The sequence below is a fragment of the Typopeltis vanoorti genome, chromosome 8, assembly GCF_054136105.1.
Source record: "Typopeltis vanoorti isolate ZY-2024b chromosome 8, IOZ_Tvanoo_1.0, whole genome shotgun sequence".
Taxonomy (NCBI): domain Eukaryota; kingdom Metazoa; phylum Arthropoda; class Arachnida; order Uropygi; family Thelyphonidae; genus Typopeltis; species Typopeltis vanoorti.
The window spans coordinates 43,481,852-43,494,238 of NC_143556.1; the positions used below are offsets into that span (position 1 = coordinate 43,481,852).

Genomic DNA, 12,387 nt, shown 5'->3' on the forward strand with positions numbered 1-12,387 from the left:
TTTTTGTCATCAGGTATGAGATCACTACCCTGCTTAATGGAAGAAGCTTAAATTGCCTTTAAAAGGTATCATGTCTACCTCCAGAGCATGTTTACTGGATAATTTAACTCTTAAGCTCATGTAGGTATGAAATGTACAACAGACTTGCAACCTTTTGTGGGTGAAATTCACATAAAAAATACAAATATATACAGATTTCTAAGCACATGTTAAAATGATCTTGTTAATTGTATGTTACTTTATCACAATATACATAAAAAATTTATTATGAATGAAATTAAAAATTAAAACATTCAAGTAACAATGGAAATTCAAAAGAACTAATCTGTTAAGGACAAACTTTGACTTGAAGGAAAAAATAAATAAAAATAAAAATAAAATGAAAATAAAAATTATATATATATATATATATCAAATTTAGAGATAATTGATACATACCTTGTCATTAATCCAGAACATTACTTCATCACACTGTCTCAAAAACTGCACTAGAACAAGGGCTTGTTGAAGTTTTAAACCCTTTTCTGCAAGTTTCATTAAAAGTAATTCCCAAAGACGATGCAGTTCTTCTAAACGTTGCTAATAAATTAAAATATTTAAAATTCATATATTCTGAATTTATAAACTGCTCATGCATGTATTCAAAAAGAATTTAAAAGATAATAAAATGAATGATTGGAAATTCCATATCTTAAATTTTTATTAATTAAAAATGTAAATACATCTCCTTAACAATTTAATAATTAATTTTTTACAACCCCTATCAACTATTTATATGTATATCATTATTATTACATGAACATTTCCAGGAAGCCCAGGACAATCAATACATCATAATCAAACATCTGTGCTGCATCATTTCTACACAGTATTCTTTTTGGTTATCAGCATGGTTTGTTAAGGGGAGATCATGTTTTACTAACTTACTTATGTAATATATATAACAAGGTGACAAATACCTTGGATAGGGGAGATGCATATACAGTGGTGCACATGGATTTTGCAAAAGCTTTTGATAGGTTCCCACATGACAAGTTATTAAATAAATTGAAACAGATGGGATTGGATAACAGACTTGTGAGTTGGATCAGTGACCGGCAGTCAAATAGGTATCAGAAAGTTGTGTATGGGGGGGGGGGAGGATGTGGTATCCCATAAGACTTTCCACTGAGCTCAGTTTTGGGACCATTGTTGTTCAATTTGTATATTAATGTTGCAGGAGGACTTGAACAGATTGCATGAATGGGCAGGTAGGTGGAACTATCAGTTCAGTTGCAAAGTGTAAAGTTTTGAAATTTGGTAGGCAACAATAAGGTAAACAAAGTGGTGAGGAAACTTTAAAGGAAGCAGAGGAAATGAAAGATGTGGGAGTGGTGGTGGTGGACAAGGACCTGAAATGCAGAGGCCACATTGCACAAGTTGCAAAAGACATCACATCGTATAATGGGAATGATGCGGAGGACCCTGACATGTAGAAATAAAGAGGTTATGATGCCACTGTATAAGGTCTTGATCAGACCTCTGGATTATTGTGCACAGATCTGGTTGCCAGGTTTTCATGATGATGAGGAAATGTTTTAAAGGGTCCAGAGAAGATTCACAAAGGTAGTCAGTAGTCTTTGGAATGTGGAGTATGAGGACAGACTGAGAGAATGCAAGTTGCAGAGTCTCGTGAATATGAAGAGGGGAAGGGATATGATTGAGACATATAAACTAGTCAGAGGTTGTTATCGGGTCAACATGGAAGAGATTTTTTTCATAAAATGGGAGAGGGGAGTAGAACAAGAGGCCATTGCTGGAAACTGTATAAGGAGGGTATGAACAGAGGAGGAGGAGCAGTAGGTTCTTTGAATGGAGTGGTTGGTGAGTGGAATGCATCGCCTGAGTGTGTTGTGGTTGTAGACACATTGAACCACTGTAAGGCACGATTGGATAAGCATTGTGTGCAACAGCACGTACATCCACGATGAGTCTCTGACTCCAAGGAGGTCGGATGCTAATAATAATAATAATAATAATAATTAATTCCATGTGTTTTCTGGTTCATTTCCCAGCTTTGAAGTAGGAAAAACCTGATTTTATAAAAGAAAAAATCCTGCTGTATCCATATGAGACCAGCTAACTCACCTTCAGTTGAAAAGCCCATATTAAGATTACTCTTTTCATGGCAAGAATTGAATATAGGTCTTTTCCAGTTGAAGGACATATCCTAGCATTTTTTCAGCTCTGCACAGAGACTCATATAATTAATTAAACACACGCACGCATGATATGCAAGTAGGTGATTTTAACACAACTCTTCAAGTGTTGATTATCAAAATCATATCTATATTGTTCCACCACCCACCACCTTCTTATGAAAAATATATTTTGTTCATAAAAAGTCAGCAATATAGCTGAGCTGTCTTCAGTTCAAAGCCAATACTCTGAAAAGCATGTAGACATACAAGGATTATGTTATCACATTATATGATGTGTATATGTGCTGTCATATTACAATGAAACTCAACTATATGTCATTGCACTACCATGAAGAATGAGCAGATAGATGTATGGCTACCATTTAGCATGATATCTGGTTCTGTGCCCATGTGTTTGCATGTGCTTTTAAAGTGATAGTGCTTTTTTGGTGCACAATGGGAGGACTGTGTGATTTCAATTTTCATCATTGTCTGAAGATGCAGCTGCACAATGTCACACATATGTAATGAGTGCAGGTTCATTTTACTGTGACAAAGCAATACTGAAATCTGAAACAAGCAAACACCTCCTCTGATTAAGGATATAAGTTGAACTATGGTAAAATTAAATATCAAGATCAGATCTGACCAGATCGCCGCATACTGTATAATACAGGTGTGCACATTTTTTAAGAAGTTGGTTAAAGAGTATGCGTTCATCAGTTCAATGTATAATCCTAATGGGATAGGGAGAAAGAGAGAGAGACTAAAGTTCATTTTCTAAAAATTGTATGCATTTCACCAAAAATGTATTTATTAGTGATATTGAGACTGAATGCTTAGTAATTATTAAGGTTGTTAGGAAGTTTATAGAGAAATGTGTGTAATAGAGTGTGTGAGTTGGGAGTGTAGTATGTATGTATGTATGGATGGATGGATGAATCAATGTAGTAGATCTGTTTACTAAGAGATTGAACAAGTGAGAGAAAGAGAGAGAGAGAGAGAGACTTTATAGACAGTATATTTAATGGACTGTAGTGATTTGAATGAAAGTCAATAAGAAAAAGTGAAAAATTTTAGACAAAAGACGAAAGTCAGGGACAGGTAGAAAACTGAGTATGGTATATTCACTCGAGAGAATATGAGTACAGAGAATATGATTGTGAATATGAAAATAAGATAAAATGAAATGAAATGAGATGAAAAAGCAAAAGTAGGCAAAAGTGTGGAAACAGAACTGAGTCTCACTGCAGATAATACCTCTTGTGCTCCATCAGTCAAGGTTTCTTATAGCTGATGAGCACAAGTGAAAACAATTTCATTATAAAAGAGACCACAATTGCTGGAATGCAAGAATTAAAGAATGAAATGATTAAGATGAGAAATGAGATGAGAGATGAGAGATATACATAATAAGATCAAGCATACAGTAAATACTAAAACAGAGGGAGAAATAATACAATAAAAGATAAGGGGGAGAAAAAGAGTAGCATTGTACAGAGAGCATATTATAAAAGGTGTGTAGTGGATGAGAGGATGCACAATGTCTGTTTACAAGGAGGAACAATAAACAGAATGTTTGATGCTCTGGATATGCGAAGTAAGTGTGTGAGGGAGTTAGTAGGAACAAATAATTTAGCTGGACATAGGGAGAATGTGAGGATGGATATCAAGAGTTATGGGGGGGGGGGAAGATAAGCGTAGTAGGAAGAGTGATGAATGTGTTGCCCAGACATGACAATGATGAGCTGAAGTGGAGAGCAAAGACACTAAAAGAATGTTAGTGGAAATGTATGAAGGGAAAGCTGTGCAGTTTGCAAATGTGTGGAGTGAGTTTCAGAGATGAATGGAACTTTATAGGAGTGATGGACTGCATTTGAATGGTTTTGGCATGAGTCATTTGGAAAGGCTGCTGTTGCTGGAAGGAAGTAAGATATCAACTGAAGTCAAATGATATAAATGAACAAGAGAGTGGACAGGTGAGACCAAAGTGATTGTGAATGGAAATGATAGTGAGAGATGAGAATTGTGAGAAAAGGAATGCAAGTTGGACAGGAAAATGGGTATGGGGTGAGGGAGAAGGACAGGGGGACAGTGTAAGGAGAGTGAATTTTGAAAGCAGTAGGAAGTTTTTCCACTTAGTTATATTATAAATTAAAAATACCAAGAAATTATATATTTGGTTTGTTAATCCTTTATCCAAGTATAAGCAAATAAGCTGCGCCTGAACTATTTTCAGGACTGGGCAACTCGTATATAGAAGCATATGACTTCACTTCACTTGCCTTAGTATAATGCAAATATAACAAAACATAATAATATAACATAATGCAAAACACATATCCTTACGAGTATATATATAATTATATGCCCCAGCCCTTAAAATAGTTCAGGCACAAACTTGTTTGCTTACACTTGGATAAAGGATTAAACCAAATATATAATTTCTTGCTATCTTTAATTTATAGTATAACCAAGTTTAATTTATAGTATAGTATAACTTCCAATAACTATCTCTAATCCAGAGTATTTTAATAATAAGGTGTGGTACCTTTTGGTAGCTTGTATATGAAAATATGACTTCTGCTTTACTTCAACCTTGGTATCACCTCTGGGTCTGGCTCCCACTGATGAGACCTCAATAAAGGTCAAAACCGGTTAGTGGTTTGATTCCAGGGGAGCAGAGTTTTTGCTCTCTTAAACTTTTTGCCTTATGGAACTTTTGAGCATCCAAGGATTTGGGTTCATTGGGGTGGCTTGTATTAGGGCTTCCTTGGCTGATGCGTTTCCCTGGAATATGAGTGGTTTTGCTTGCTGGTAGGGGGAGCCTATCACTGAACAGAGCCACCGCTGAGTTAAATGATCACTCAGGTTGCTCATTGTTGGGTGATCTGGCGAGTTTTTGGAGAAGTAATCCCTGCACTTAATCAGGGAAACCGGTCTGGGTAGTGACCCTTCCCATAATGCATAGCATTATACATACTCGTAAGGATATGTGCTTTGCATTATGGGATACTAAGGCAAGTGAAGTGAAGTCATAAGCTTCTATATACGAGTTGCCCCAGTCCTGAAAATAGTTCAGGCACAAACTTGTTTGCATACACTTGGATAAAGGAATAAAGGATAAAACCAAATATATAATTTCTTGGTATCTTTAATTTATTTGAAAGCAGTAGTGAATATACAGGGTGTTCGGGATAAATTTGACAGTTTCGTAAGGAAAAAGAAAATCTTCTTTGTATCTATTAAATTTAATGAATTGACAAAAAAACATTACAGGCAGAGTTAATTACAATACTATCAACAAGATTTACTCAAAATAACCACCATTAGCATCGCTCACAGCTTCAATTCTGCTTCGGAACCTCGAACAAGCTGATGCTACAGTCTCCCTGGGAAGGGCCGCAAAAACTGTTTTAATTTTATCCATTAACTGGGCTTTTGTATTACTGGAAGTGCGATTGGTGTCTTTTTCAACTGCGTCCCATACAAAATAATCCATGGGGTTAAGGTCTGGGGAGTTTGGAGGCCAAACATTTGGACTGGTGAAGTCGTAGAAATTTTCAGACAACCATTTTGACTTTTCCCAGAGGTGTGGCAAGGGGCCGAATCCTGCTGCCATACATACGGCCTACCATTGGCTACCCTTGTTATCCAGGGCTTGACTACAGTTAGCAACTCCACGAACAAAGCCCAAATTCCAATGCCAGGGTTCTTCAACACCTGTTCCTGCAGATTTGCGAGGAATTCTGCTGTACGAACGCAATCAGATCGTCTGCTAGGGATCTTTCTTCTTGCTACATCCTCGTAGTCACCATTGCAAGTCTCTAGTTCATGCCTGATTGTTTTTACTGTATTCAGGGAGCATTGGGCAGCAGTCGTAATATCCTTATTTTGATGGCGGGCACGAATCATCATGATACAAGTTATTCTCTTCCATGATTCAGGTGGGTTCCAGCTATCCATCCTTTCTGACATCTTGTATATGAATGAAGAAGGGTCCAAACTTTTAAATGAAGAGAAGTGTGTGTTAATACATGTAACTTATGGAAAAATATAATTAATTATAAATATGTCAAATTTATCCCGAACACCCTGTATATAGGAGGATGGTCAGCACAGGAATGGAATGGCCTGGGATGCATGAGGAATAGTTGAGTGTAGAGAGATGGGACAAAGTGCAAAGGTAAGAAGACAGAAGTACACAAGAAGTCACATATGAGGAGTGGAAGGAGTAGGACTGGTTGTAGATCAAGGAATAAATTGTTATGTTTATTTACAAATGAAAGTAGTATCAGAAATAAGGAGAATAAATTTTTTTGCATTATCAAGTTAATTCGTGCAAAACTAGTTGTAATAAATGAAACATACTTGAATGAGAATGACATCCTGACAGGAACAGAAATGAAAGGGTATGATATTTTTCATGGAGATAAGAAGTGCAAGAAGGGAGGGGGAGTGCTATTGATGATAGTGTGGGAATTATGTCTGCACAAGTTTGAGATATGAGGAGAAAATAGTGGCAGTGGTATTGAAGCTGCATGGTGTAAGTGAGATGAAGGTTAACAGGACGAGATATTTAGTTAGGAACTGCTAAATGCCAGGAAATGTTGAGGATGGAGACAAAGAAAGATACAGGCAACAGGGCAAGAGAAGGGCGATCATTATGGGAGATTTTAATTATGATGATGTTGAGTGGAATGGAGAGATAGCATCATGGAATAAGGAAAATCAATTTCTTCAGTTCTTTAAGGAATGATGATGATCACAGGCCATATGTAACAGAGGGCATAAGAGAATTACAAGAGTTATATCTGGTCCGATCATCAGAGGATGTGCTTGTGTATGAAGTGCTTAATTTTCCCCCATTTAGCAAGAGTGACCATGAAGTGATCACTTGAGTTGTTGCCAGTCATATGAAAACTTCCATAAAAAAAGTATATATGTGGAACTATTGGGCTAGTGATTATGAAATAAGAGCAATAGCATGATAGGAGGAGTTGAGTGGAAAGGAGACAAATGCTGCTTTGGCATTGATCAAGAGCCAAACACATGAGTGTATTCCAAAGGTGAAAAGGCTAAACAAGGTAGGAGTAAAATGGATGAATGAAAGGATGAAGCATGAAATCTGGAAGAAAAAGAAGAGGGCACTGTAGGGACAACAGAAGATGAATGCTGGTAATAATCAGTTGCATGAAAAGTACAAAGAGCAGGCCAGGAAAGTGACTTGGTTGATAAAGACAGCAAAAGTGCACTCTGAGCAGAAATGAGCCAGTCGAGCCAAGAAAAATCCCAATGAGTTACTTTGATATTTGGCAACTAGAAAAAAGAATGATGTTAGTTGATGACAATGGTAGACTGGTAACTGATGCAGAGGATTATAGTTGAAGAGTTCAATAAAAAGCTTATCAGCATATTTCATCCTTGTGGAGGCAACATCATGAGAAGCTGGAGTACAGAGGGTATGATGGAGGAACTGATGGTGAGAGCAGGAGGTATATATGAGGAATTAAGTAAACTTGATATTAATAAGGTAGTAGGACTTGACGATATATCACCATGTTTTAAAGGAATGTCTAGGGAATTAACGACACCCTTGGCACATTTGTTTAACACGAGTCTTGCAAAAGAGCAAGTCCCAAAGATGCAGAAAGTGGGAATAACCGTTCCATTTCACAAAGGAGGGGAGAGGAGAGGCAACAAATATAGAACAATTTAGGTGTTTGGAACTGTTGTTAAGGTGGTGTTAGAGAGGTTAGTAAGTATAAGGATGGATTCAGAATTGGGTTGATAATAGCAGTATTTCCTATGATGGTCAGCAGGGGTTTGTTAGGAAGAGTTCATATTCCGTCATTCTGCTCATGTACTATAAAGGAAAATGCATATAATGTGGTATCCTTGGATTTTTTGAATGTCTTTGGATAGACTGCCGCATGATAATCTGGTAATTAAATTAAAATGGATGTGCTTTGATAAGAGACTAGTGAGTTGGATAGGTAATTGGCTGTGAGATAGATATCAACAGGTTTTATATGGGGGGGGAGTAGTATCTCAAAAGAGGAAGGTTAACTACCGGAGTGATGCAGGATCTGTTTTGGGACCATTATTGTGTTACGTGTGTTAACACATGTCTACATTACATTTTTACACGTTGATATTTAACTTGCATGCAAAATGGTATTACGACAAGCTTAACTGGGATATGTTGTTAGCTGATGGGAAGAACTATTGAGGAGCATTACAGATGTTGTGGCCTTACAGGAAAAATCTCAATAGACTGTGTGAGTGGACAAATGAGTGGTGATATCAGTTTAATGTTGCAAAGTTTGAAATTTGGTAGGCAAGGCTGGGATGCAGAGTATATAATTAATGAAGAAATTTTGAAGGAAGAGGTGTGAGATCTGGAAGTGACAGCAGACAGAAATTTGAAGTTTCAAGGCTGCATTGCTAAAGTTGTAAGAATATCACAACCGATTATGGCAATAATGAGAAGGACCTTGGCATAGAAGCAAAAGAGGTTATGGTTCTCTTGATAAGACCTTTATCAAGCTGCATATGACTAACACATGCAGATTTGGTTGCCTGATTTTCAAGAGGATGTGGATATATTAGAGAGAGAGAGAGAGAGAACAGAGAAAGTTCACTGAGTCAGTATCAGGTCTATCAAATGTGAAATATGAGAACAGACTGAAGGGATGAAAACTGCAGTATTGTGAATAGAAGGAGAATGAATATGATTGAAATGAATAAGTTGGTGAGAGGTTGTTACTAGATTAATGTGGAGGAGATTTTTCATAGAATAGAGGGAGATAAGGGTAGAACAAGAGGCCATGAGAATGTGGACCTCCTGTAATAAGTCTTTTGACTCCATAGCAGACTGATTTTAATAATAATAATAATAATAATAATAATAATAATAATAATAATAAAATACCCGAACTTGCCATCAGCTATGAGACCGGCACCTCATCCCAGTACACTGTCAGTTCCTAAAATAATCTGAGACATGAACACTTAATGAAGATAATGGACATTTATTCATTTCAATCATATCCATTCTCCTTCTTCTACTACTAATGCATCTGAATATGAAAGACAATGTTCTCATAATGAAGTCCAGATTTTCATCTACTAGGATGAAACTCATTTGATAAATCAAGCAAAGTTGAACTAGTGAAAAATCTGATCCTTACCAAAACACAGGCTAAAATCTCAGGGCCCCGAGATTGTAAGATTGAAATCTTCCTCAATTGGGTACAAAGATCATCTTCTTTCAAAAGCACCAGGACAGTTCAGAATTTAGAATTTTTTTTAGAAGAGATAAATTAAAGTGAATGAGAACATTAAATCAATTATTTCACATAAGTGGAATGCCAAAAGTGATTCTTTATGAATAATTCCCAAATTAAAGTTCTTGATAATATCTTGAAAATAACAAGATAATTGATAATATCTTATTTTAGCCAGGTCATTATGAATTAACCATTGCTGCATTATTAACTTCAACTATGGGTCATAAATTTAACCAATTCCCCACTGACTATCAAAAGGTCCTGATTTTTCTTTAGCTCAACATCAAATAACATACTTAGAAATCATTGTAAGTACAGGAAAAAAATTATAAAAAAAGGTATCCTAGAATTACACACGGATAAAGCCAATAAATTATTGGCTTTATCTGTTTAAAGTTTGAGCCCCACTTTCCATACAAAGGTAAATCTTTTCCAGTGAATATCTCCCTTCTTAGAATTATAAGGGCTATGTTCTTTGCACCACAATAACAGCATTATCATCATAACAAGAATTGACAAAAGTAATGCCACAGTTCTGACAAATACTACTGAGAACTGTGAGAATGCATTAAGACGTATAATATACATATACATAGTGATCTACTCAGTGGTGCATTCAGGATTTAATCTTGAAAGGGGGGGTGAGTACTCAAGATTTAATCGGGGGGGGGGTCGAGTACTCATGGTTTAATCTTGGGGGGGGGGGGATACGAGCATTCGTGGTTTAATCTTGGGGGAGCGAGTTGAGTAGACGATTTGAGAATACACATTACGCATTGAATATGACCTATGACTGAGCATCTGCAGTGATCGCCAATACATGATACCTGTGATCTCTGGCTCGGCTCGGGCAAACAAAGCACTGCCTGAGCACTACTTCATTCGCAACGGCCATGATTCCCGAGAGCCAGAGGGTATTCCCACCTTATGTGACTGCTAATTCATAAGTAGTATAGAAATAGAAGATACAACTCAACATAATTAAAATTTAAAAAAAAAAATTTTAATTAGGATAAGATTTTTGGAAAATTTTCTAGTCTTTTTCCCTTTTTCTTTTTTTGGGAGGGCCAGGGCCCCTTGTCCCCCTCCCTGGGTGCACCAATGGATCTACTAGTTATCCAGCCGAAATAACCAGAACTTCAGTTTCCTGGTTCTTGAATAGGGAAGCATTTAAACTGGAACAGTAATCAGTAACACTACACATTCAGTAAACTGCCCAGAAAATCTATTTCCTAATGTGAATGCATAACTCACATATCACTATGATCAAAATATCTATATCTATCTATCTATCTATATATATATATATATATACATACTAGGGGGCTCCACCCCCTGGTGCCTACAGCACTCAATCCCCCCCCCCCAAGTTTCAAAACACTGAACAGGCTCTGCATTTTAGGATAAATTTTCTTTCCTCAAAACTTAGTCTGGTTTCAGCCATTATTTCAAATCCGTTAAACCTGCAAAAATAACAAAAATTAAGTGAGTTATCAGCTATTGAAGTATGTATATACATTGTTTTGAGACACTCTGTGTGTGGGTGGGGGTCGATTCCCCATCAGTGACGTGAAGAACCTTTATCTGGTCTCTTTCGACTAAAGGTGAGTTTGAGTTAGCCGGTCTCATATGGAGGTAGGGGGTTTTTTTTCACACGGAAACTCGGGTTTTTCATCTCCATGAACATGATGGAATACAGTCATGAATATATTCCAACCAGGGCCAGCCATCTCAGGGGTGCAATGGGTACATGCACCCGGGCCCCATGATCGAGTGGGCACAGTCGGTACACATTTGCGGAAACATTATATTTCGAATGTGTTTTTTTTTTTGTTTTCCTGTGCCAAAATCATTTGCAGGTAAGAGGTTCTACAATACGTTTATTTCGAATCCTTTAATTTTTACCTTTGAAAAAGATTTTAGGGCCCCAAAAGGTTTCTTGCACCAGGGCCCCTTTATAGAGAAGGCCGGTCCTGATCCCAAACCATATGCCAGTCCCAAGCCTGGATAAAATTGGGGGGGGGGGGAGCAATGGTGAGCAATCTCACCAGGAATACTTTGTGGGCATTGCCTACAAAAGTCACTTACAGTCAGAAACAACTGAAAGGGAAAACCAGGTTAAATTAGTGATAAATTAGTAAATAATATATGTGAAAATGAATAATCAAATGTGTTTAAATAAATCAATTCTTTGTAAAAAGTTAAACACATCATGCAATTTCTCTGAGTCTGATAGTGTATGATTCAGTTAGATTAGTAAAAATTCCATTCCTTTTACATGTGAATTTGTCTCTCATGACAAATAGTAAGATGCATATTGCATTTTTTGCACATACAGGGTGTTCGGGATAAATTTGACAGTTTCGTAAGGAAAAAGAAAATCTTCTTTGTATCTATTAAATTTAATGAATTGACAAAAAAACATTACAGGCAGAGTTAATTACAATACTATCAACAAGATTTACTCAAAATAACCACCATTAGCATCGATCACAGCTTCAATTCTGCTTCGGAACCTCGAACAAGCTGATGCTACAGTCTCCCTGGGAAGGGCCGCAAAAACTGTTTTAATTTTATCCATTAACTGGGCTTTTGTATTACTGGAAGTGCGATTGGTGTCTTTTTCAACTGCGCCCCATACAAAATAATCCATGGGGTTAAGGTCTGGGGAGTTTGGAGGCCAAACATTTGGACTGGTGAAGTCGTAGAAATTTTCAGACAACCATTTTTGACTTTTCCCAGAGGTGTGGCAAGGGGCCGAATCCTGCTGCCATACATACGGCCTACCATTGGCTACCCTTGTTATCCAGGGCTTGACTACAGTTAGCAACTCCACGAACAAAGCCCGAATTCCAATGCCAGGGTTCTTCAACACCTGTTCCTGCAGATTTGCGAGGAATTCTGCTGTACGAACG

The 12,387-nt window shown here is 37.1% G+C and overlaps 1 protein-coding gene across 3 annotated transcripts in view; it reads right to left on the minus strand.

The window, feature by feature from the left end:
- Nucleotides 1-12,387, minus strand: part of LOC150103955 (spectrin alpha chain-like) — an 850,682-nt gene that overhangs the window by 765,514 nt on the left and 72,781 nt on the right. For all 3 annotated transcript variants that reach the window (XM_090397194.1, XM_090397195.1, XM_090397193.1), the window contains exon 4: nt 439-579. In XM_090397194.1, coding sequence (XP_090253320.1) covers nt 439-579 — 141 coding nt within the window. The remainder of the gene's footprint in view (nt 1-438; nt 580-12,387) is intronic.